We start from the raw sequence: 27,114 nt of genomic DNA on the forward strand, positions 1-27,114 counted from the left end.
CTTCGTTCCCTGCAGCTGGAAAGGGACAGGAGGCGTGCAGCCCGGCCTGCACGGAGGGCACGGTCAGCAGCTCTGGAGGCTCCAGGTTGCCTCTCTCCTCTCCTCAGCACGGCGCTGCCCGCCCGCGGGGCGGGGGCCTGGGCCCTCCTGCGCCCCCTGGCTCGGGCTCTCCCGGCGCGGCGCGCTCCCCGCAGTACCGGGCGGAGGCGCGGGGGGCGCGGCGGAGCCGGTCTCTCCCGGCAGCGGCTGGGCTGGAGCCGCGGCGCAGGCTGAGCCGTGCGGGGCTCGCTGCTCTCCGTGTCGCCGCCAGACCGAGCGGCTGCGGCCATGGGGGTCCCGGGCCGCCTGCCTTGTGCTGCTTCCCCGCGGCCGCCGCCTGCGGCCTCTGGCCGCCGCCGCTGCTGAGCCGCATGGGCCGGGCCCCGCGCCGCGGCTGCTCCGAGCGGGTGAGCGAACGGGAGCGGCCGGAGCCAGGCCCCAGCCGTGCTGCGCTGAGGCCGCCGGGCCGAGCCGGGGAGGCCGCCGCATTGTGGGGCCGCCGGGACGGGCCGGCTCCGAGCCGGCGCTAGGCCGCCGCCGCTGGCGGGGGAGCGGGCCGGGCGTGCGGGATCCGCCCGCGGGCGCTGGGCTGCGGCCGGGCCGGCGGGAGGAGGGGGTCGGGGTCCCCGGCGGGTGGGAGCAGCCAGGCTTCCCGCGGAGCTCCCGCGAGGGTCCCGGCCCCGCGTCCTGCTCGCTCAGTTGGAGCCATGGTTCCTGTCAGTGCCGCAGCGCCCGACCGGAGCTGCCGGGCTGGCTGGCCCAGGGCTGCGGGAGCCTCCGAGCCCGGGGCACTGGCCAGCAGCAGGGAGAAGGAGCAGCCCACTCGGGAGCCCCTGGGCAGCGCGGGGGAGGATCATTATCCGGCCAGTTAGGAGGGATTATAGGGAGAAAATCCAGGGTCTGGGCACCAAGGCCTCGATCCGCCCCGGAACAGCACGTAGCCGTCGGGATCGGGGCCTCAGACTGTGCATGTGTCTCCGCACTATGTACCTGGGCTGTGCCCAGAGTCACCAGGCATGGCGATTTACAGCAGTGCCTTCAAGCTTTCCCCGGAGCTGAAATGCTCAGGGCTTCTCAGGGCTTGAGAAATGGAGCCTTGCTTGCAACTGGGAGCAAAATGGCTCGTGTGTCAGTTTCGGAGTGTGAGGTTCAACTCAATGAAAAGGTTAAAATGTTATGTTGGATGTTTAGGTGCTGGAAATCTTTATTGTGAAGATCAGATTATTTCCATGACTTCATTGCTCTAGTGATGGAAGAGAAACATACTGTAAACGGGGCATAGTATGAAATAAGAATACACTAAATTACAGGTGTTCAGGCAAACCTCAGAATAGCAACTGAATGTTTTGCCTGTTTTGATCCAGTAGTTGTAATGAGAAACTATCTCTTGGTCTCATGATCACAAAAAACAGTTGAAACACACAGTTATCTAGGAATTAAAATCAGTTAACCTAATTGTTTACCACTTTATTTTGTTTTGTGATGAGGTACAAACTGTTTGGTATCTTGAAGGCCAGCCCGGGCACCTTCTAGCTGTATTTTTTCAGCTCAGTTGGGAGCAACAGAAGTGGGAAAGTTGTCTGAAAGATGTATTCATTTGTGTGGGGTAAGCTTTGTGAGAGAGGCTTTTATTTCATAATTATTTTTCTTGGTATATTTTCACATGCAATTGAATAAGTCCATCTAAAGAAGTTATTTGTAAGACAGCTGCAGCTTTACAGCATTCAGGTCTTTGAGTTCACCAGTATTATTTTGTAACACAAAACTTTTGTTAGTGTCTTTAAAGAATTTAAGTCGTATTGATTTATTACAAAAGTAGGTACTAGAGGTAGTACATTTCTACTCCTGCCTCCATAAATAAACACCTTCTGCACCATGTTGATTCAAATTACTTTTAAAAATATTGTTTACTTCTCATCGTCAGGTGGTGACTAGAAATGTTCTCAGGGCCAGTAGCAAATAATGGTTGTTAGCTTACATGAAATGTCAGTAAATACCCTCCATTCCATGAAGTATAATGGTATATTTAGTAATACTGTACCATACACGCCATTTTTACATTATGCACATTTATTACAGGAGTGTAATTGAGAAATAATGCAAAATATCCTGGGAATGACAGTATATTATGATTATCTGTACATTATGATTTTAATTTCACTAAAGTATATTGTTCTCTTAACCTAATGAATGCTCAAAATGCTTGTCTGTTAAAAGTGCTAAGGCACTGTCAAAATGTCTCCAGAACTGGAGGGGAATTTCATGACAGTTGATTGTATTGAAAGTTGTCTATTCTTGATTTTAATGCTAATTGGAAGTTTTTTCAGAATATTTTCACATGCCCTGAAAGAAATTCCAAAACTATTATGGAGATGTGACTTTACCTAGTGGTTAGCTATGTTAAAATACTGTATATTTTATGACTTAAGTCTGGTATACAAATATACACATTAAAAAATTCAAGTAAATCCCCTATTAAAGACATTTGTATAAATCCTCTTCTAGGATTGGTCATCAGTTTGTTTAGCTACCTCAGTATTAGGAAGCTTAAAAATACTGGAGTACTCTTAAAAATAGTCCTGTGTTAGAATTTTTACCTGCAATATTTCTTAATGTTGTTCTCATTTGTTTCAGCAGAACAAACACATTCACTCTGGAACTACTGATACTGGTGTTTTGAGACGAAGCCTGTTCCGTCATTGTTCCTGTGCAAGCAGGCACCATAAAAATGAATATCCAGGGGAAAGGCTTCCCTTTGGATCTTGGGGGAAGCTTCACCGAAGATGCTCCAAGGCCACCGGTCCCTGGTGAGGAGGGTGAGCTAGTTTCTACAGATTCAAGGCCAATCAGCCACGGCTTCTACTCTGGTAAAAGTGACGTTATTAAAAATGAGACTTCCACAGCAACACCGAGGCGCTCTGATCTGGATTTGGGGTATGAACCTGAGGGGAGTGCTTCTCCAACTCCACCCTACCTGAAATGGGCTGAGTCGTTGCACTCCTTGTTGGATGATCAAGATGGGATAAATCTGTTCAGGACTTTCCTGAAGCAGGAGGACTGTGCAGATTTGCTGGACTTCTGGTTTGCCTGCAGTGGCTTCAGGAAGCTAGAGCCCTGCGTCTCCAATGAGGAAAAGAGGCTCAAATTGGCTAAAGCTATTTACAAAAAGTACATTCTGGACAATAATGGGATAGTATCCCGGCAAATCAAACCAGCCACAAAAAGCTTCATAAAAGATTGTGTCATGAAACTGCAAATTGATCCTGACATGTTTGACCAGGCCCAAACTGAGATTCAGTGCATGATCGAAGATAATACCTATCCTTTGTTCCTTAAGTCAGATATTTATTTGGAATATACAAGGACAGGAGGGGAAAGTCCTAAAATTTATAGCGATCAGAGCTCAGGATCTGGGACAGGTAAAGGACTGCCTGGATATTTGCCTACTCTTAATGAGGATGAGGAGTGGAAGTGTGACCAAGACACCGAAGAGGAAACCAGCCGAGATTCAGCCCCATCCAGCAGGCTTACTCAGAAGCTGCTTTTGGAGACAGCAACCCAGCGTGCCACATCAACCAGGCGATATAGCGAGGGAAGAGAGTTCAGGTACATTAGCCTGATAGAATAAAATTTCTAGCGTCTTGTGTCTGTAGAACTTTCATGAAAGCCGTTTGGGCTTCTTGAGGCTGTTGTAAATTTGGGGATGCATGTGGGACTGCGTAAGTGTCAGTTCTGGGGATGAATGTTACCTTTTCATTTGGAAATTTTGTTTGGAATGCAAGCTTTTTTGTTTTTGTTTTTTGAGGAGAGTCAGTCTGAAGTATCTGTAGAAACTGAGAACTGCGCTTGATAGATTCTCTATGATTTCTATTAATCACACCTGAAGTATGTTTCCATCAGCTCCTTAAGATGAGAGAGTGTCATTTGAAAGATGGAGGGCTAATGCATCAATCATGGCCATGGGTGGTCCTCTCATGTGCATTGAAGAATGATTCAAATGAGCTGCATTTCCAGGTTTGCATTTGGCCTGTAGGAGAGAAATGACAGTATTTAGTGGTTGAACTGTAGATTTTATATACTCATAATTAGGGTCCTACCAAATTCATGGCCATGAAAAACGCGTCACGGATGGTGAAATCTGGTCTCCCTCTGTGAAATCTGGTCTTTTATATGCTTTTACCCGATACTGTATGGAGACCAGCGTTTCTCAGATTGGGGGTCCTGACCCAAAAGGGAGTTGCAGGGAAGTCTCAAGGTTATTTTAGGGGGGTTGCGCTATTGCCACCCTTATTTCTGCACTGCCTTCACCGCCGGAGAGCAGTGGCTGTTGGCCGGGTGCTCAGTCCTGAAGGCAGTGCCCTACCAGCAGCGCAGAAGTCAGGGTGGCAATACCACACCATGCCACCCTGACTTCTGCACTGCTGCTTTCAGAGCTGAGCAGCTGGAGAGTGGCGGCTGCTGACCAAGGGCCCAGCTCTGCAGGCAGCGGTGCAGAAGTCAGGGTGGCAATACCACACCATGCCATCCTTACTTCTGTGCTGTTACTGGCAGCGGCTCTGCCTTCAGAACTGGGCTCCCAGCCAGCAGCCGGCTGCCCAGCTTTGAAGGCACCACTACCGTCAGCAGCAGCACAGGAGTAAGGGTAGCAGAACCGCAGCCCTCCTACAATAACCTTGCAACCACCCTACAACTCCTTTTTTGGGTCGGGCCCCCACAATTACAACACTGTGAAATTTCAGATTTATATATCTGAAATCATGAAATTTGCAGTTTTTAAAATCCTATGACCGTGAAATTGACCAAAATGGACCGTGAATTTGGTAGGGCCTTACTCATAATAGGGCTTTGCTGTGTGAATATGTAAGGGAATACTCAGTGTGACTGGTGACTACAAGTTCTTTGTCACTGGAGCGATGGCACCCATCATATTCCTCTCTACCAAATGGAATGCATAGCAATCCCTGGAAGTGATTTTTGATTTGGTCTTAAAGGCTTCTTGACAGTGGATTCTACCAGTGCCATCCAAAAGTAGGAGTTGCCAAATTTAGCTATTTATTTTTCCCTTATGGCCTTTCCTTTCATCCAAATCATTGTTTTTCATAAATAAGATACTCTATTTCCTGTCATTCCTCCCACGTCCTTCCAGCTAACACAGAGTTGTAAGTTCAGTTAAAATGCCAAATATTTATCAGGGAGTTCTCCAGGTTCAGTAACATGTCCAGAATGCGTTCTTATTTCTTTAAAATAAAATCACCTTGTTTTAGTACATCTTAGGCTAAAATTTGGCCACTTTGTGAAGGTTATAAAATGAAGCAGCTAAAAGTTTCCTGATCAAAGCTGCCCCAGCCTTAGGAGAAGGTATTTATGGATTTAATCTCACTCAGCAGTCCTTTAGTCTGGCAGCTGGAAATTCATCCCTCCCTCTGCAAAGCCTCAGCCCATTGCAGATGCTGAAGCATTTTCATTTTGATCCTTGTTTTCGTACAGATTTTGAGGAGGGAATGTTGAATGTGAAACTTTGAAAAAAGAGGGAATTCATGTGACTCCCTGCTGGTTTAATCAAGAATCTAAAAAACAAAATCCCACATCCTGGGACTTTCCTGTGGAGTTAATAAAAACCTTGAACATTTCTTGAAGTGGATTTTGATTGACCAGTTGGGTACCTACTATAAGGGAAGATTAGAACATTTTAAGATTTAAGTATCTTTTTATCTAAGTGATAAATAGCTTTTAAGATTGGAAATAACTGGTTTGAGGTAGAGTTTTCTCATTTCTAGAACAGGTAACAAAAGAGTATTTAGCAGTTCTGCACTTCTCAGATCTAATTTATGGAAAATACCGTGAATGTATTGGTTGAATACTTATTTTAAAACACCATGAAATAGTGGCACTGTGTAATAAGGTTTATAAAGTTCAGAGCTTTCATACTAAATCGGAGCAATATGAGATGGGATTAAACACAGGTTGTGCATCTGAGAAAAAATAAACAGGGATATTCATCTTTTGTAAAACTTTGTGCCCAACAGTCCGTCACTACGGCTACAGATTTTTCACTGTCAGGTGCCTCTTGGAAATTCTTGCCATCAGTGGGCACTTCAGTGAGATGCATTTCCATACCAGGAATTACTGAATGGGAATAACATTTTAAAAAACATTAATATATGTATTACTGTAGGTCCAGAGGATCCATTGTGCAAAGGGGATGTACAAATATATATGTAGACGTGATCCACTCTCCCAAAAAGCTCATAAGCTAAAAGTAATTTGATATCTTAATTGCCAATCCATCCTTGTAGAACAGGTCATCTAACCAAAGTCCTCCAGGGGTACAGCGTACCAACCGTTGTTTTGAGCGGTATTGTAAACATTAAGACCTTGCTCCTGCAAACACTTAAGTGCCTGAGTACTTTTCTCATCATTAAATTATTTATTTTTTTATCTGATTTTTTTTATTAAATCTGGATTTTTTAAATTTAAATAGGTTTATTTTTTAAAAAAAAAATCACAAGTATAATTAGGACAACCTATATTAAGGCCTAAACACATTATAATCCATAAAAATAATTTAAATGCTCTTTTTTAAATAAAGCAGTACGTGTTTGCTGCCGAGCTTTAAAGAAAGTCAAACCACTGAACTGGTGGAAGTCACTGGCTAAGCTCTACTGCCTAACAAACTGGAGTTTGTTAAAGTGATAAGTCAGCTTTTGACAGCAGTAGCCTCTTCTGCAAATGGAGAGAGACTATTTTCTTCATTTTAGTTTATTCAGCTAGTTCAGTTTGAGCAGTTCATTCTGGGATAAGAAACCAGTTGTGAGTTGTGAAAAACCTGGAAAGCTTGTTTTCCCCTTCCAATCTATGAATAAAAACTAGGAATGAGAGGATGAGATCTACTAGTTCTAAAATCTTGAAGGACAGGTTGAACAGAAACAGTCAGTTCAATTCACTAACTACAGATGAGACTGCCTACATTTAATAAATCAGTTTGTTTTAAAAAACTATTTTGATAAACTTTCTGATACACCATTTTGTTCTTAGGTATCCAGCACACTTAAGACACTCTTATTTAACTTATAACCCCCCCCCCCCAACCATTTTAAAATGTTTTTGTGTATTTTCAAGTGAATTTGAATTTCCATCCAAATAGAACTTGACACAAATAACAAGTAAAAAATTATCTACTAGATAAAAAAAGTATCATTCACTGTTTTTCTAACATAATAAAAATGTGAAAATTAAGAATCCTGAATAAATTTTAAATTAAGCTATAGAATTACTTAAATGAGTACAGATATATTATTCTTTTGGTTAACAACATTTTTTTTTAAAACCAACAAATTTAGGGGAAAAGGGTATATTTAACTGCAAGATAACAAGTTTTAATGGTACCAACTAATGAGAAACAACTTTTCTTTAGGAAAATAACTGAAAAGTAGAAATGCAAAACAAGATTAAAATTGATGATTTAAATCATGATTAAAATCACTTCAATTTAAATTAGTCCACTTTGCTTTTCTCATGTGAGCAGTGCCTTTGAAGCCAAGTGGACTTCTTACATATGTACATTGTTGTTGTATATAAAAAGCATGTGCAGATCAGGGCCTTTGGTTGTCTTCAACATTTTCACAATTCTTCTGGTTTTGTATGTAGGATAATTTCCAATTTGTTATTGAAAGAGCACTGATATTAGCTTTTTTTCTTTCAACCTCCTACATCTATAGGTCTGTTTAATCTTCCCCAAGTTTAACCTCTGCATATTGCTTGACTTCCATGGAAATTGAATAAAGAAGAATTTGTACAGTTAGAACTTAAACTATTTGTTTTTGTGAACATGCATTTTTAGTCAGATTCAAATCTTTGCAGCATAAGAGGCTTAAAGTGTTAAATTCCCCATCTCATGAAAATAAAACAAATATAAATATTTGCTCAGACCATTTCAATTAAGCCTGTTATTAGTGTGATATATTCCTGAAGGTGAGGGTTCACTCATGCGTAGTATGGAGAGCATTGTTTAAAATAAAAGTGTCATATTACCTACTGTGTTTTTGTATAGGAAGGAAAAGGCAAATAGTCATTGCACGTAGGCTACTGCAAATTAATTGGACATTGGTTATGGATCAGTGAACTTCAAAGAAGGTAACCTCAGAAGATCTCGTGCATTAATGCACAGCTTCCAAAACTGACACTAGCATGGTAGTGAGTGTGACTAAATCTTTTATTAACCTTCTTTTGAGATCCACTGATGGGATTTTTCTGAGTTATGAAGAACAGAAATTAAACTTTTGCCTTGCAGATTTATTTTGAAGTATTCTAATTAAAACCTGCACATTTTAAAGATTCAGAACTCTATTGCTAGTCATTAAGTTGCCAGGTTACATGTCACATTCTTCTTTTATGTGTGCAGGTTTCTTCTACTAATTACTTTATTTATCTAAATTTGGTCTAAGATCTCCCCAACTATAGATGCCCATCCAGAGCTCTGGGTGTCCTTGACTTGCACCATAAACTAGGAGTTACAAACTCCTCTGTTGAACAGTGAGGTGATACTTGCTTTACTAAATCATAAACTTCCAGCTACTGTTTTGTTTTGTTAAAGAATAATTAACTTTGTTTTAGAAGATACCTTACACACATTCACTTGGCTTTGTTTTGGCAGAGGTAATCAAGGGGGCAGCATTGTGTAACAACTGTTTTGGGTTTTTTTCGGAAAAAACAATCTAGTGGTGTTTGGTTTCTCCATTTTTTTAAATTTATTGAAAATTTATGTCACTCTGAAATGTTTCCATGAACATGACATGCATTAGAGAGGGAAAATAGGTGGAGTGATTGGTGAATGGAGGGAACATGGTTAAAGGTGAAATCTGCTGTCAATGGATATTGGAGAGTGGAAAGTTTAACTTGAGGGGGCTTGAATTGCTAGAACTGGAAAACTTGTGGAAGGTGGGCTCGATGTCTGATAACATGAAGTAGTTTTTATATGAAGCTGGCTAGCTAATCTTATTTTTCAGTCTTTGCAGAGTTGAATGCACTGGGGGGTGGTATTTCATTTCAACTATAGTAAATGTGAAAGCTGCTATTTAATAGTGAAAACAATTGTGTGTACTGATTATCAAACTTCAGCATGTGAATTTATGTGACTCATCATAATCAAAGTTGAAGGAAATAATGGGAAACAAATGATTTGAGTGGATGGAAGTACTTATCTTTAACTCTTTAAAAGTAAATGTAAACATTGTCAAGTTAAGTGGTAGAATTGGACAGATCTGTGCTCATCTCAAAACATAGGAAAAAATTGGTTTCTTTAGGTTGTTCAAGAACAAATGTTCATTGAATAAAACTGTTGTTGAAGTGGAAGCGTAGTACAATGATTTGAAGAAGTTTGGTGATCTTGCAAGTAAGACTTTAAAATAGATATGTGATAATGTAAGTCTCTGCTCCGGGCCTTCCAGCAGCAATTCAATACCAGGTAAATTCAGAGCGGTCTCTGTTTACCTTCAACATCCAACAAATGGCAAAGATCAGTGGGTGATATGCCATAACAATAACTGAAAATCAAAGATGTTAACTTGATAAGTTGCAACCTTCTTCATTCTAACAACATTGCCTTAATTGTAGCACAAAATGATCAGTTTAAAGGAATAAATGAAGCACTTATCTTGGATATATCCTGCTGCAGGGTGACTTTATTAAAATAATCAATTTTAATCTTGTTTTGCATTTATATTTCATTTTCCTAATTTTTTTTAAAAAGTTGATTCTCTTTAGTATAATTTGGCACTACTTATTATATTATAATATATTATAATATATTATCTATTATTATTATTATAATATATTATCTATTATAATATATTATCTATACACACTATTTAAGCAATTATATTTCTTAACATACATTTAGTCAGAGTTTTAATGTTTACTTATCACTTATTTCAAACTGCATTTGGATGGAAATTAGAATTCAATTAAAATGCACAAAACCAGCATTTTAAAATTGTTTTTTTATAAAAACGACCTTAAATGTGCTGGATACTTTTCTTTTATACAGTTATCAAAGCACGTTCTTCTTATAAAACTGAGTTCTTAAGCAAAACAACTGTCTGTAGTTAGTGAAATGAATTGATTGTTTGTTTCTGGACCCCATGTCCTTAAAGATTTTAGAACTAGTAGATCTCATCTTTCCACGCTTTATTTTTAGTCCTAGATTGGAAGAGAAAAATAAACTTCCTTGCTTTTTCTCAACTCCCAATTGTTTTTTCAACTTTGTATGAGTTAGTTATTGAATTGAATTAGTTGAATAAACTGAAATGAAGAAAATAACTCTCTCTGCACCTGCACAAGAGGAGGCTCCTGCTGTCAAGAGCTGGCTTAGCACTTCAGCCAACTCTGGTTCCAGGTGCTTAGCCACTGATGCCCACCAGTTCTATAGTTTGACTTTTTTTTGAGACTTTGGCAGCAAACGTACTGCTTGAATATTATTTGTTTACATTAATTTAAATGATTTTAGTAGATTATAGTAAATGTAGACTTTAACATAGTTTGTCAAATCTCAATTTTAATTTTATGTAGGAGTTCTAAAGAGGAAAAATATAATTATTAAATAAAAACCTGAAATAAATAATCTAATTTTTTTTTTAAATCATTGATTTCTTTATTCATCCTGCTCCACTAGATAGATTTGAACTCTCAGGTCCATTGCTTGATGCTGCAAGTGAAGAAAGAGTACAAGTTAAATGAAGAACTAAAAACCAAAAATCAGCACTTAAATTAATGAAAAAATGTTTGGCTAATCATAAGAAAGAATGGTTTCAAGAATCCATACTAGGAAAATTTGATTTGATGTCTAAAAAGAAAACCACAGATTATGTTAAATTGGTGAAGATGCTATCCCGGAGCCTAGAGGAAATTATGACAGCCATTTGCTCAGACAATAAACATAAAAGTTTAAAAAATGAGAACTGCTCCGATATAAAGATCCTAAACTTCTGATTTATGGGTACAAAGTTTATTATTTAAACCACATTGTGAAATAAACAACACAGTTCTAAAAGCACTTACATAGAATATCAGGGTTGGAAGGGACTTCAGGAGGTCATCTAGTTCAACCCCCTGCTCAAAGCAGGACTAATCCCCAATTTTTGCCCCAGATCCCTAAATGGCCCCCTCAAGGATTGAACTCACAACCCTGGGTTTAGCAGGCCACACTCAAACCACTGAGTTATCCCCTTTACAGAAGGTCAAAAATGCTTTAAATCACCATTAACTTCAGAGTTGGTTGGTTTGTTGAAAAAGGAGGATAGATGCCATGGCTCCCCAAGGACTCTTTAGAAGATTCTGTATATTTGTATTCAAATGTTATCAGTGTTGAAATTTTCAACAAGCATGAGGTGGACTCTGATCAAAACAGCCCATTTTTTTTCATAACATGGTACTCTACTGATTGATATGAGACTTACAGAAACAATTGAAGGAGGTTTCAGAAGGACATAACAATTTAGTCTGACACTTCTCTTGCAGTTTTAGTCATAATCTGACTTGATTTAACCAACAGTGAAAAACTGCAGCTACACAGAGAGAAAGTTGAAAAATAATTCAGTGAAGCTTAGGCAACATAACTGATCCCAAATAAAAATGTCATAAGTTGAGCCCATATCAAGAAGAAGCTGAAGCGTGGCTGATGGAAGGTGATCTTGATGATTCTTCTCTGTTAGCGTTTACATTTTGAGACCCACATTTCTACCTCGACCTCCGTTGGCGAAGGAGTTTGTGTCATGGTTCATTGCACTGAAGTGGTGGGAAATTGTGGAAGTAAAAACCTAGGACAGTTGAAGTCAGAATTTTGACCATTTTTATAACCTGGATTGTGGTGCAGCCAGCTCAACGTTAATTTAACTTTTTTTTTTTTAGTATGTTTGGGTTGGTCTGGTTGAAACTTTATAATAGACTGGTTACTGAAAGAGCAAATAGTTACTAAAGGTATACCTGTATGTAATGGCAGATACAAAAAAGTGTTAGACCTCACGAGGGGAGCTGGTTTGTTCTATTCACAGAAGTACAAGTTTTTTCTTGGACAAGATGTTCCTTCTTTTACTTGGGGAAATAATATGCTTTGAAAGAGAATCACTTGGGGCCCTCTGCTTTGTGGTGTTTTTTGCAAAACCTTAATGGGTATTTTCCCAGGGAAAAAAATGTTTTGTTTGATTTGAGGAAAATCACAACCTTGACTTGTAGCCAATAATAGGCCACAACCTATGCATCAGAATCAAGGCCTTCCTGGCTGGTGAAGGCCAGTACAGTCAATTATTGCTGGAGATAGTCAGTGTCTCTGTTAGGGAGAGCATGGAAGCTAGCATGCTTCCTTTCTTCAAAAAAATCATATTTTGACATAGACAGTCTAGGCAGCCATAGTCCAGTGTGGTGCCTTCCCTTTTGGAGTAAGGTTTTGACAAGGTTGTGGCACATTGGTTCTCATAGCATCTGGTTGTGTTTGATTATCTTAACCCTTGTACCCAGTCTGGGTACAGATCTAGGTTTGGTACAGCTCTTGTTGTTTGGTTGATGTTTTCTTAGCAATTAACAACAATCAGGGGTCACTGCTGATATAGCAGATATACCAGCTGCTCTCCATACTGGTGATCATGAGGCATTAGTGATTTGTCTGCAGTCTCGAGCAGGAGTGTATGGTGCTACCTGGTTTTGTTCTCTCATAGCTGAAAGGCCCCAAAGGGTTGTGTTGGGTAATTGCTTGTCAACTCCATGGGCACTCTCACGGGGTAGCATAGGATACTAATTTATCCTCCTTTATATTCAGTGTATATGTGGGATCAGTAGGGAGGTTAATGAGGAGACTTGGGCAGCAGTGCTTTCAATCTGCTGATGACAACCAGTTTAGTTTTTCTCAGTTGCTCCAGCATGTGGTGGCGATTGGGTCATGGAGCTGGCTGAGGCTCCACTGGACAAGATTGGGGTGATGCTGGTAGGTTAGGAGAAACAACTGCAAGTGAAGGTGGAGACTGTCTGTCTCCAGCATTGGGAGCATTCAACCACCATTGTTAAGCTGAAGGCATAATTTGGGGATCTGACTAGATCAATGGCTGGGTTTAGAAAATCATATAGGAGCTGTGCTCAAGAAAGACTTGTGCCATCTACACCTGGCTAGAAGAGTATCTCCTCCCAGTTGAGACGCCCGTCTGTACAATCAAGTTGTACTGATTGAACTAAAACCCATTTTTAAATTGATGTAGTTAAACTGATGTGAGCGCCTGCGTGGACACGCTTATATCAACAATTCAAAGTGTGTTGTTACAAGGTTTTGCTCAGGTTTGATGTTATGTAAACCTGAGCAGTGTTTATGTGTAGACATGGCCTTATTTATCAACTGAATTGAGGAAATAGTTCACCCGTTGTGTTTGGATGTGGATTGATATTTGGGTTTCTTTTTAGAGAGAGACACTGCAAACCTCTGGCCGTCTGTTTTGATAAGCAATAACAATGTTATCTCTCTCCCCCCAATGTGTACATTTTCTTGCAAGGATTGAATTGAATCTTATTCAGATCACAAAACTTACATTTTTAAAAACAAGTATTTTAAATAGAATTAAATTCTTAGTCTTCCAAAGAGTTTTTAGACTGGCTTCTTCATGTCTAGTATCCTTCACGCACTGAAGCTCAGAAATTGGCAATAAATTGATAAAGGATGTCTTACCTTTCATGGAGAAGCTTTGCCTGATTTGATACCTAGCTTCATGCACATTTCTAAGTGGTGTACATTTCTAGTGATCTGTCCACCCCAGCTTTCCCACAATTCTGTTGACATAAGTCCCATGGAATCCATTTGGGAAACATAGTTGGAGTAATTTTGAATTCTGTGCAATTTCCAAAAAAGATGGGTACTGAAAAGCTAAATGAAAATTGATCCAATCCCAGAAATCTGTGCTGAATATACCCAATAAGTGGGCCATATGGTACATTTACGTGCCTTGCAGTTCAACCTTAACTTCGGTTTATCTGTGTGGAGATGTTCTTTGTTGTGGCTCTATGGGGCTAATTTTCCCTGTGTAATTTCAGAATGCAGGACGTTCGTGCAGTTTTTGCATCTGTAACTCACTTCCTTAATCGGTTGGTTGGACTCTGGATGTATTAACTATCAAGTTGTGCTGCAAAGCCATAATTCACTAGGTTGAATAGGTTGTTGGGAGAGTCCTAAATCTCCTTGCTGCAATGGCTCTGCTCTTACCCAGCACCACCAAAGTCAGTGGAGATCCACCTGCGCACAGAGGCTTGCCTGCGTGGATCATCTTGCAGAACAGTGATTTCAGTGGGGATGAGTGGAGTTAATTTTGGACAGTTCTAATTTGCTTGGATTTTATTATTATACACATGTGTCCACCACTACAGATGAATGCATAAATAAATGGCATGGCAGTGACTAGAGGCCATTGCTCGTGTTTTGACATCTTCAGGGCAGATACAGATAGATAAATTTTGGGCTAAATACCCAAAAGCTTTCACCTTGTTGCTGTTTTGATTGCAGTTTATGTAGATTGCCATAGCTAAGAGAGGTAAAATCAGGGTGATTCATTTGTATCAAGCAATTGCTGTATATTTTATTTAAAAAAAAAACCTAAATATTTAGTGGGAAAAGAAAACTCTGGTTTGAAAAGTGGCCATTCATTTAGTGTAGAAAAGTGACATTTTAAGAAGACTCTTAACAGAGGTATCAGCACCTGAATTAGTTTATAGAAATATAATCACTGGATTATTAGGTTCATCCTCAAATCTTTTAAGAAATTACAATTAGTCATTGAAAAGAAGGAACCCCATGTTTTTTAAGCTACAGATAGGAGCTGTAGTAATGATTTAATTTGCAATCTGCCACTGAGTGCACTGGATTAGTTGGTTTCTCTATGTGGAAAGATTTGAAATTAGGTAGAAACTGAGGTTAATTATGTGTTCTAAATGGAATATGTGAAGACGACAAAGCAAGAACCCATACGATTTGATATGGTCTGTGAAGCTAAGCATAATGTTTCAGTACGGAGATATTTTTTTCTTTTGTTCAGCTATAAGGGTTTTAGTCACAGAAATTGAAATGATTAAAAAGCCAAATTGGTTGTATGTGCAATTCGGAACATCTCTCTGAAAGGATTTGACACTTATTTGGTGAGTGCAGACATACTAACTATACTTCAAACTAAAACAGCAATTTGGTTTTTCCCCTGCCCTGATGGACAGTATAAAGTGTGTTCTCTGTGTGCAAGTATTTCTCTGCTGTTGGTTGAGGGTAGTTACAATCAGTGGCTTATTATGAAACTCTTCAGTGACAACGGACTGTAAGAACTTTTCCAGTTTATTTTAATGGTGGTAATTTGGCAGTTAACCCATGTTTGGAGGAGCAGCTGCACTATTGCCTGTATAGGATATTAAACAAGTCCAACGTCATCAAGCCTAATGCCAGTAATTAAGCAATTACAGTCTACCTAGCATGAACATGCAGTTCTGTAGCCTGGGAAACTACAAAATAGGTACCTCTGCTGTAGCACCAAGCCCCCAACAGTATACAGCTATTTTAGTGGCAATTTGTTGACCAAAAAAGCATTTTTTGTTCTAAAAATGCAATATTTATATGTTATGACTTCAAAAATCATATCTCCAATAGTAGTAATTTAACAGACACATTTCTATTGCTATCCTAGCGTTAATATGACAAACCTACAGTTGCCAAAATTGGTGAAGTGAATTTTTTGAAATAAAGAACAGTAAATTTCTTCGTTTAAAGAGTCTGTCAACCCCCTTACACTTAATTGTTTGTTAGATGCTTAAAAAGCAAAAGTGTTAAAAAGACTCGTATAACGTTATTTTAAAACATGCTTTTACATTCAAGAGGATAAACTGCCTCACTTCCTGCTGTAAGCAGAATTTGCTCCTTGTCCGGCTAGACCGGGGCAGGCAAACTTTTTGGCCTGAGGGCCACGTCGGGTTTCCAAAATTGTATGGAGGGCTGGTTAGGGGAGACTGTGCCTCCCCAAACAACTAGGCGTGGCCCGGCCCCCAACCCCTATCCAACCCCCACTGCTTCTCGCCCCCTGATGGCTCCCCCAGGACTCCTACCCCATCCAACCCCAATCCCTGTCCCCTGATGCCCCCGCCCCTCCCCGAGGACTCCTGCCCCATCCACCACTCCCTGTCCCCTGACTGTCCCTGGATTTCCCGCCCCTGCCGGCCCCCTGCTGCCCCATCCAACCCCTCCTATCATTCCTGACTGCCCTCCCCCGGGACCCCTGCCCCCATTCAACCCCCCTGTTCCCTGCCCTCTGACCGCCACAACCCCTATCCACACCCCCGAACTCCCCTGCCCTCTATCCAACTCTCCCCCACCACTCCCTGCCCCCTTACCACGCTGCCTGGAGCACCGATGGCTGGCGCCCAGCTGGAGCAGGTCAGGCTGGGCTCTGCAGCTGCGCTGCCCCAGGAGCTCTCAGCCCAGAGCATTGCACCGGCAGCACAGTGAGCTGAAGCTGTGAAGGGGAGAGGGGCCGGGGGCTAGCCTCCCAGGCCAGGAGCTCAGGGGCCGGGCAGGAGGGTCCTGCGGGCCTTATTTTGTCCACCTCTGGGCTAGACATGTGAGAATCTTGGTCTCTGTCAACTACAATAGGAAAAAATGTTCTCTTAATTGAGGTCCTATATTTATCCTTCTTGAATCTTTCTTTGTCCACTACAGAGCAAGGGTCTCTCCAGTACTACAGTGAAACCTCGTGGACATTTCTGAACCTCCCTTTGCCAAGTCTGTATGTTTTAACAACGTTACAGTTATGTTCTGAGATAAATCTGTCTTATTCATCTTTCTGCCAGGATGAAACTTACCATGGTCCATTTTCCAGTAAGTCGTCACTCAGAAGTTCTGTAAAATGCTACCATCTTCTGCATAAAGCAATATGTCATAACTACAGCAGACCCTCTCTAGAACGCGCATTGCTAGAACGCAGATTCGCACATAGCGTGGTCGCGGCGACGGATCCCAAATTTAAATATTTAAATTGGGATCCATGGTAATGCTATCACGTGGCCCCCACTATAACGTGGCACCGCGCATGAATCCCAAATCCCGCGTTCCAGTGAGGGTCTGGTGAAAGTATTACTACTTACCATGTTGTCCCAAGTCTCTCTCTATTATGAGGCAATGAGTAGTTAAGGCTGCAAAGGTTTCTGTGTAAAGTTGAATTTGGAAAGTTCTTTAAAATACACATATGTAGTCAAATTGACTTGATATCAAGTCAGAGCCCAGAGCAGAGTTTGTGGTGCAAATTTAGGGGCATTTGGTTAAGGGGTTCCCGAGACGTAACCCTTTCTTTAGAATACCTGCTTTCTTAATACTTTTTGTTGCAGAGATTGGGAGCCTTTGGAACTATAGGTGGTATCTCAGAAAACTTGTATCATTGAACTGCCCAGCTGAAATCTGTTAGGCCTCAAAACACAATAATTCAAAAGTTATTAGACTTTGTTTCTGAATCTACGGAGTGGTGCACTGGGTTGCTGTGAGCAATGTATGGAACAGCAGCGCTGTGTGCAGACATATGGCTGGGAAGCACAGAGGGAAGAGAGCAAAGGGAGAGACTCTTTCCCCCCCCCCCCACCATATCCTTTATACTCGGAGGTGTATAGGCCTGAGAGTCAGAAGACATACAATCAAATTGTCTCATCTTCCATTACGTTTACATCCTCCTTGTGTCAATGTTGGTGTAAAGGGTAGAAATTAACCTCTTCTGTTCCTCTCTGTCATCTGCTCCTGCTTCCATCTGCTCCATGGTGTTGAGATCAACTGTTCTGCCCTACCAATAAAGAGTTCTTCTTAAAATTTCTCTTGGTCTCCCATGTTTCTTCACACCAGTTGGTTTCCATTTGATGACTCCATGTGGGGGTCTGTATCTGGAGTACATGCCCCAAATATGACCAGCACTTCCTTCTGTTTCTAGTGGAGACAAGCAGTTGGATGGTGATTTCTCTGATCTCTTCATTGGTGTTTAAGTCTTTCCATCCAACACCCAGAATCTCTCATAGGCGCTTATTTTGGAAGATGTCTAGTTTTCTGTCTAGTGCTTTGGCACATCTTCTGCTATCATGCCCGTATGTTAGCACTGAGATTCTTGGGTTTTTTTCTGGTGCTGAATACCTGTCATTTCCATATCTTTTTTGAGTTTAGTGAATGCTGTGGATGCCATTCCTATCCTTGATGTCACTCCTTTCTTGAGGTCTCCATTGACTAGTCTGGTGCTGTCTGGGTAGATGAGCTTTTCTACTTTATTGATGTTTTTGCCTTCTAACATGATGTTGCTGCTTGATTTTCTCCTCTTACAACTTCTGTTAATATTTGTGCAATTCAGAAGCTCTTATTATTGACCAAAGCCTTATATCCCTATCCTAGAGGGAGGCAACTATCCTTCCCCACAATTTTACAGACAAGATAACTGAGAAGTTTCACAAGGTCACTTATAGCAGAGCTGGGGATAAAACCTAGGTCTCTGATATGGCAGAGGATCAAACCTCATCCACTTAGCCTTTTGAAATGAACCTGCCAAAGCTGAATTGCTCCAGGCAGTAATCACGTTTTTTATGATAGTCACTGTATTTAAATTCCATCATGTCAAGTGCTGGAAGAAAGATGAAGACAAAGATGTCGTGTGCTTTGGGCAATGGCCTGGGGTCCAGGAGGACTGGGCTCTGTCCAGCGCTTTACCATAGACTTCATACATCATGATGAACAAATCATTTAAACCAGATTATTTGGAGGTGGAGAGCTTAGGGGAGGGAGCTGCTTTTCCACCTGTTGCAGTGGCAACATATGAAGCCCCCTAAACAGGTTCCAGAGACAGATTTGGTAGAAATCCAAAAAACAGAGATGTGGAGATTGGGTTTCACTATCTTAGGTAGTTATAGGGCTCTCATCGTTGACACCTCATAATCATTAATGGGTGTTCTCCTCAGAAATATCACCACACTTTAGAAGTGGAGAACTGAGGCAGAGAGGGAGTAATTGACTTGCCCATGATCACACAGGAAGTTTGTGGCTGAGCCAGGAATCAAAGTTAGGTCTCCTACCTGCTAGGACTGTCTTTCCACCCCTATGTGTTACAGACGCAGTCTGCCTCACTCAATTTCCATTCTTGGGTCCTCTTCCCGTGTGAATAGCTGAGATTTCATGGCTAGGAAGAATAATTTTTTGTGGTAATGTCCTCAGAACTATTCCAATGTGTACTTCAGCCTGGCAGTCTCTGGCAGCTGGGGAATGCCCTGTCCCCTGAAGATCCCACCAGTTTTCTTTGCTGTCCCTCCCTGCTGCAGAGCTTTTCAGAGGGGAATCTCCAAACTTCACTTCAAATGTTCAGAAGAACAACTGGGCTCAGTCCTATTTCCGTCTAATTCCCAGCCGTGTCCCAGGGCTGCATTTTGATTTTTTGGGGTGATTGTCCCCTCAGCTCTGCTTCCCCTTCTGAAGTGTTTGCAGTGACTGTTGCCCCTGGAAGCTTGAGGGAGTGAGCTAAGCCAAGAAAAACCAGAGCCCGAAGAAAGAGTCTGTGTCTCCTGTTGTCCCCTTATTGAGTTTCTCGCTGGGGAGTTTGGCTGGCCCTGTGGGAAGAGTACAATTTCCCTCACAGCCCAGGACAGGTGGGGTTGCCTCAGACCCTCTCCCCTAGGCAGTCGGGGATTGGAAAAGCACAAGTCCATGGGGCTGGGTACGCTGCATCCGAGGGTGCTAAAGTAGTTGGCTGATGTGACTGCAGAGCCATTGGCCATTATCTTTGAAAACTCATGGCGATTTGGGGAGGTCCCAGATGACTGGAAAAAGGCTGATGCAGTGCCCATCTTTAAAAAAGGGAAGAACTACTACAGGCCAGTCAGCCTCACCTCAGTCCCTGGAAAAATCATGGAGCAGGTCCTCAAGGAATCAATTCTGAAGCACTTAGAGGAGAGGAAAGTGATCAGGAACAGTCAGCATGGATTCACCAATGGCAAGTCATGCCTGACAAATCTAATTGCATTCTATGATGAGATAACTGGGTCTGTGGATGAGGGGAAAGCGGTGGACTTGTTATTCCTGGACTTTAGCAAAGCTTTTGATATGGTCTCCCACAGTATTCTTGCCAGCAAGTTAAAGAAGTATGGGCCGGATGAATGGACTATAAGGTGAATAGAAAGCTGGCTAGATCATCGGGCTCAACAGATAGTGATCGATGGCTCGATGTCTAGTTGGCAGCCGGTATCAAGCGGAGTGCCCCAAGGGTCGGTCCTGGGGCCGGTTTTGTTCAATATCTTCATTAACGATCTGGAGGATGGCGTGGATTACACCCTCAGCAAGTTTGCAGATGACACTAAACTGGGAGGAGTGGTAGATATGCTGGAAGGTAGGGATAGGATACAGAGGGATCTGGACAAATTAGAGAATTGGGCCAAAAGAAATCTGATGACTTTCAACAAGGACAAGTGCAGAGTCCTGCACTTAAGACAGAAGAATCACATGCACTAATACAGAATAGGGACCGAGTGGCTAGGCAGCAGTTCTGCAGAAAGGGACTTAGGGGTTACAGTGGACGAGAAGCTGGATATGAGTCAACAGTGTGCCCTTGTTGCCAAGATGGCTAACGGCATTACGGGCTGTATAAGTAGGAGCACTGCAAGCAGATCAAGGGACGTGATCATTCCCCTCTATTTGGCATTGGTGAGGCCTCATCTGGAGTACTGTGTCCAGTTTTGGGCCCCCCACTACAAGAAGGATGTGGAAAAATTGGAAAGAGTCCAGAGGAGGGCAACAAAAATGATAGGGGGCTGGAGCATGTGACTTATGAGGAGAGACTGAGGGAACTGGGATTATTTAGTCTGCAGAAGAGAAGAATGAGGGGGGATTTGATAGCTGCTTTCAACTACCTGAAAGGGGGTTCCAGAGAGGATGGAGCTAGGCTGTTCTCAGTGGTACCAGATGACCGACCGAGGAGTAATGGTCTCAAGTTGCAGTGGGGGAGGTTGGATATTAGGAAAAACTTTTTTCACTAGGAGGGTGGTGAAGCACTGGAATGGGTTACCTAGGGAGGTGGTGGAATCTCCTTCCTTAGAGGTTTTTAAGATCAGGCTTGACAAAGCCCTGGCTGGGATGATTTAGTTGGGGATTGGTCCTGCTTTGAGCAGAGGATTGGACTCGATGACCTTCTGGGGTCCCTTCCAACCCTGATATTCTATGATTCCCTCGGCCCTTCTCTATGAGAGGAAAGAAGCCAGAAAAGGTTGCCCCCTCCTCTTCCCCGTGGGCTCTGGACGCTGCCAATGCCCATACAGAAAGGTGCCTCCAGCCCAGCTCCCTCCCCCATTGCTACTTGTATAGCAAGCCCCGCCCCCGCCCCATCCCTTTCCTCAAGGATCCCTGCTCGTATACCAGACTGAGAACTCCAGGGGAAACACCGATCCACCTGACTCACGTGGATCCCCTGCAGCAGAGGGGGTAGAGCTTCTGGGAACCCAGGCTTGAGACCCAGAAGGGCTGATGTGTGGGAGGAGAGACAAATAAGCCCAGTATCTTTGAGGCCAGGGAGATTGCTAGCCATTGGACATATTTTCAGAGCAGTCTCTGACCCCCTATTCTGAAACAGGGTTATAGGGACAAACTCTGGAAAGGGGAATAAATGAAATCAGCACTGCTTCCCCTGCTCACCTTTATGAAGTGCGTGTGGCACAGGGGGTAATCCTCAGTGCCTGGTTCCCATGCTCCCCCGCACAGACAGCAGTGTACCAGAGGGGTGCAAGAAAGACCAGGCCATAAACATGGTCCAATTCCTCTAGGTATGCCCCCAACCCCGTTCCCCACACACAAAGGGGGAAAGAAGGCCAGTATTCAAATCAGAGTTAGGGAATCAAGTAGCAAAATATATTTGTATGCATGCACACCCACCCCTTTCAGACCTTTCTGCCTGAATTGTGTGTGTAGGTTTGGACTCTGAAGAATCCCCACACCCAGGGGCGATGGACCAGCAGAGAGCCCCAGATGGGTAGAACCTTCAGCATAGCACCAAAGAGGTATGTGCTGCAGAGTTTCCAGCTACCCTCTGGCTTGGGTACACCTTCCCAGGTCACAGGCCCCACAATGCCTCCTGCTCAGGGAATAGGAGGAAGAGAGCAGATGCAGGCACAGCCCTGCCCCTTAGGCCAATTGTCAGCCCATAGAGGGAATCAAAAGAATGGCCTTCCTGCGCATGCCCTAGAGTGGGGAGGGAGAATAAGGCATGTGGAATCTGCTTGGGAACTGGCCCTGGTGCCAGCAAACTGCTTCCCTCTTCCCTAGCAGAGTGGCTGTAGCCCTCCATGGTTTCTGTGTGCAGGAGATTCCCACTTGCAGCACTACAGCCCAGGCTTGGAAGGGGAGGAATACTGCAACTCCCTGCACCAGATCAAACACAGAAGCAGCTCTGTGAGAGGTGGTAGCCAAGGCAGCTATGCATTTCCTCACAAATAGACCCACCCCAGGGAAGCACAGGAGACAGGCAGGGTCCAATGTACATGGAAGGATGCAGAAAGGAAGCTCAGGGTAGGTGTAAAGTGTCTCCCCTCACACCAGTTGTTATATGGCCATCTTTACATGGGCTCCTTGTACATATGGTCTGGGAAAGAGGTGCCTCCTAGGGGAGGACAGAGGTGGAGGGACATCTCAAGCTCCCTTCTCAGCCTCATTCAGTGACAAGCTCCCTGCTCGGACTCTTGGGGCAGCCCAACCCAGCGGAGCTCTTAGACTCTTTCGCAAGCCCTCAAGGAGAAGCAGAAGGGAAAGCAACCACCTGTCCAGCACACACACAGTGAAAGGGCAATGTTCCCCATCCCAGCTGTTGGGATGAGGCGTAAGAAGAGGAGAAAGCAGTGTGGGAAGAGGAGAATTCACCCAAGGAAGGGACATCCCAGATTGGCAGTCCCAGGAGACGGGTGAGTTGTGTGTACTGAAAAAAGGAGGATTCTTTTACCTCGCAACTTAGATGACCTAGACACTGTAATTGGAGGTAGAAATGCCAGCAGAGCAGGAGCTCAGGCTTGCTGCTTTCCCCGTATGAGCTGTTGCAACAGTTGCTTGGTCACCCTCCCACAGAGAAAAAGATACATAACGAGTAGTGCATTTCAAACAGAGATTCGCCCCCCTCAAGACAGTCAAGGCTTTGCATCACCCACCCTGCCTGACCTGCAAATGCAGAGGTTTTGCTAGGGAACCCCAGGGGCAATATTCCCATCTTCATGGTTGCTAGAACAATGACAATCCTGGCAGAAGGGAGCAGCCCTGAAGGAGCCTTTGGAGAGAAAAATTGCAGGGTCTCTGAAGATACTGTTAAAATCTTCTGGCTTTTCCCTGTAAATGTCTGTTTAGAGTGCCTATGCCTCCAGGAAAAAGAAAAGGAGTACTTGTGGCACCTTAGAGACTAACAAATTTATTAGAGCATAAGCTTTTGTGAGCTACAGCTCACTTCATCGGATGCATACAGTGGAAAATATAGCGGGGAGTTTTTATATACACAGAGAACATGAAAGAATGGGTGTTACCATACAGACTGTAACAAGAGTGATCAGGAAAGGTGAGCTATTACCGGGGGTGGGACGACGACACGACATACCTTTTGTAGTGATAATCAAGGTGGGCCATTTCCAGCAGTTTACAAGAACAGTGGGAGGGGAAATAAACAAGGGGAAATAGTTTTACTTTGTGTAATGATACATCCACTCCCAGTCTTTATTCAAGCCTAAGTTAATTGTATCCAGTTTGCAAATTAATTCCAATTCAGCAGTCTCTAGTTGGAGTCTGTTTTTGAAGTTTTTTTGTTGAACAATTGCCGTCGTCCCGTTCCCCCCTCCCCCCCCCGCCCGACCTGCTCTCCTGCTGGTAATAGCTCACCTTTCCTGATCACTCTTGTTACAGTCTGTATGGTAACACCCATTGTTTCATGTTCTCTGTGTATATAAAATCTCCCCACTGTATTTTCCACTGTATGCATCCGATGAAGTGAGCTGTAGCTCACAAAAGCTTATGCTCTAATAAATTTGTTAGTCTCTGAGGTGCCACAAGTACTCCTGTTCTTTTGACGGATACAGACTAACACGGCTGCTACTCTGAAACCTATGCATCCAGAGTGGCAGTAAGATGGCGTCGGAGATTCTGGAGTCCCCAGGAATGTAAGGACAAGCAGTCTGAACTAGCTAGGGTGCTCTGGCTGTTTGGTTAGGCATGCCCTTTCATCTGCAAGGTCATATTCAGTGTGATCAAAAATAGCTCATGCTGTATTGCCTTGTTGATCTTAGCCCAGGAGGGTCCAGTGGCTGAAGCAATGAGTGATAGAGCAGATGTGCCCTAAAGTGAAATGATCTACTCTACCTTTCCAGGCAGGCTCCTACTTGTGGAGATGCTAGAAAAGTTCTAACAATTCCAAATAATCTGGTTCCGCCATGGGAGTGGCCTATGGGATGAGCCACAGGCACATAGTTTAGCAGCACATTCAGAAGAGCGAAGTCCTACTGCCCACTCCAGTGGCCCCAGATCAGTATAACAGAAAAGGAAGGTTTAACTGCTACAGAGCCTTGTATCCTTGGAGAAGATGTGACTTTTATCTTCAGTCACCCTGCTGCAAGGTGTCTAAACAGGAAGGCATACAGGAAACACTGAGCCATCTACTTTGGGTTATAGTCATCATACTGGTCCTGGAGCAGCAGAGGGGCTAAGGAATTCAGTCTGTTGCCATCCCAGTGACAAAATGAGGACGGCATTTGAAAAGGGTCAGTGCCTCTTTTAGCATCTCAAGTTTCAATATGGAGCTCTTGAAATCAGTCAGTAGTTGCTGAATTAAGGCCAATTTCTGTGATCCTGGGGACCCCAGGATTCATTATGCTTCTGCATACTCAGCCTCCACTCCTATCAGAAGTACCTGCTGTTTGCTATAGTGGGCTTAATAGGTTAGTATTAGGTACTATCCCTAGGGCTGGCTGCAACCATGGGGACTCTTGCTTTTGTTTGCAGCTGAGTATATGAAGAGATGTGCCCTCCTGTTCTTGAATGACTGACTCATCAGAGCCAGATTGGAATAGACAAATCAACCTGTTGGTCATGGAAATCTGCAACATCTTTGAATCACATGGAGGGATAATAAAGAGGACGAAGAGCAGTCTTCCCAAGATCCTCTAATCCTGGAAGCAAGGTTAAACGCCAGGAATGGGCATGAATCTCTTACTTACAAGAAACTGATCAAGCTGTGACACTGGATGCAAGCTTCATCACACCACAAGAAGTGCATTGTTTGCCACTGTCTTGAAGTTGTTCTTTATCCCCATGTTTCACAAGATGGTTGCAACTGTTTCTGTTAGCACAATAGAAAACAGAATCAAACTGCTGCAAATGACTAGTGTCTCAAGAAAAGTATGATGGTGTCTGATCACAGGAAACCTGGGGAAGGAGGTATCCCCTGAGCCATTGAGAATGGAAAGTGTTTATTCTAGATTTTTGGCTTAGAGTTGGGGCGCCCACTAAGGCAAGTCAGGTGGTCCCTGGCAAAGAGAAAGTGATCCACAAACAGAATGGATACCAAAGTCCTCAGATTTGTACTATTGCACTTTCACAACAAAATAAGAACACCTCTGCAAGAGTGAAGTCAGACATTGCTACAGGGCAAGGGGGTCTGGGAACCAAGATATGACCAAGGGAAATACAGCTACTGGTTTCTTGGACAGAGTGAAATCTCTCAGCCTGTTGGCTGTTCCTGTGAGAGGAAAGCTGAAGTGTATGAAAGACTGGATGAACAGGATGCAACTGAGTACAGCATGTACAGGCAGCATACAGACAGACGTGATGGTTTCCGGGAGAAACAAAACACTAACAAAATCCTCCAGCAGGTTCAAGGAGCCCAGATCAAGAGTAACAGATGCATTTGTACTCCCTTGGAACTTTGGGATGGTATATCATCCTTCCTCCCTGGCCCATGCTAGACAGTATTGCAGAAGATTGCCCAATCTCCAGGAATCTTCTTCCTTGTAGCCTTGGACTGGCAATGGAGGCTGTAGTTCCCAGAACTAGTGACCGTGTCCATTGCTAGGCTAATCAGCTTCTGGCAGTAGAGGACCCACTGTGATAGGTTCCAGTGTCCTGCAAAGACTTGGAGCATTTCAGATGATACTGACTACGCTACATTCTGGAAAGGCCTCCATGACTCCATGTACCATTTGTGGGGAAATAGAGAAAATTCTCTGCTTGCTGCAGATTGACTGCATTCAACAGTTAAAGAAATTCTTGAATTCTCTCAGAATGCTTGGAGATGGGCCTTAGTGCCAACTTTAGCCTCCCAGGGCCTGGTAGATTGCCTTTCTCAGAACAATTCTATCTTGTCCCCTGACCTGACCTAACCTATCAATTTTGATTCCAGTATTCTTTTGTTTGTAGATTTCAGTGCAGAGACCAAAATTAGGCTTGCAATGGAAATTTGGTTGTGATCTGTATTCTTTTTCCATAATAATAAACTCTACTGTGCTAACCACTGTGCTCACACTCGTATACACCATAGTGAATTTTACACATACAATCTGTAGCTCAGAAACTGGGCTTCCTGCTGCCTGAATTACTTAGCTAGTTATAGCTTTGAGGGCGTCCTCTCTACAGTGTGTACGTAGGTGGGCACGGGTAATTTAGTAACAGCTGCACAGTTGGTGTCAGTAACTGAAGGTAAAGTGTAGAAAGTTTTCAGAATGATTCATCCATAATTTTAAAACATTTGAATTTATTCTTAAGCTTTGGGGGGGAAATTCTTGCAAGCCTGGCACTTACAGCTTGGGATGTTTATACACTTGAGAAAATGGCTGTCTCAGCAGTTTAAGGTTGAGTGCTCCAGATATAAATCCCTTCTAAGGTAAATCTTACCCACATTTGTCTTCACTAGCTTTTTCCTTTAAAATTTCCACTGGTGCGGCTCCACCAGCCAAAGCAACAGTGGAAGCGCTATGGTAGACAGGGGCTCTGCAGCATTTTAACCAATGTTCCATCTAAGCCAGCTCTGTGTGGAGTTAGGTAAAGGGATGGTAAAA

At 43.1% G+C, this 27,114-nt stretch overlaps 1 protein-coding gene across 5 annotated transcripts in view; it reads left to right on the plus strand.

Moving 5' to 3' along the window:
- Positions 1–392: 392 nt before the first annotated feature.
- Positions 393–27,114, plus strand: part of AXIN1 (axin 1) — a 177,438-nt gene continuing 150,716 nt past the window's right edge. For 2 of the 5 annotated variants that reach the window (XM_073362701.1, XM_073362705.1), the window contains exons 1-3: positions 398–446; positions 1,527–1,645; positions 2,677–3,645. In XM_073362701.1, the coding sequence (XP_073218802.1) occupies positions 2,768–3,645 (878 nt within the window). In that variant the 5' untranslated portion in view covers positions 398–446; positions 1,527–1,645; positions 2,677–2,767. Of the gene's footprint in view, positions 447–615; positions 1,646–2,673; positions 3,646–27,114 lie in introns of those variants that run through there. The other 3 variants (XM_073362703.1, XM_073362704.1, XM_073362702.2) reach the window with 3 other exon arrangements.

This window comes from Lepidochelys kempii, chromosome 10 (assembly GCF_965140285.1).
Source record: "Lepidochelys kempii isolate rLepKem1 chromosome 10, rLepKem1.hap1, whole genome shotgun sequence".
NCBI classification, from domain to species: Eukaryota; Metazoa; Chordata; order Testudines; family Cheloniidae; genus Lepidochelys; species Lepidochelys kempii.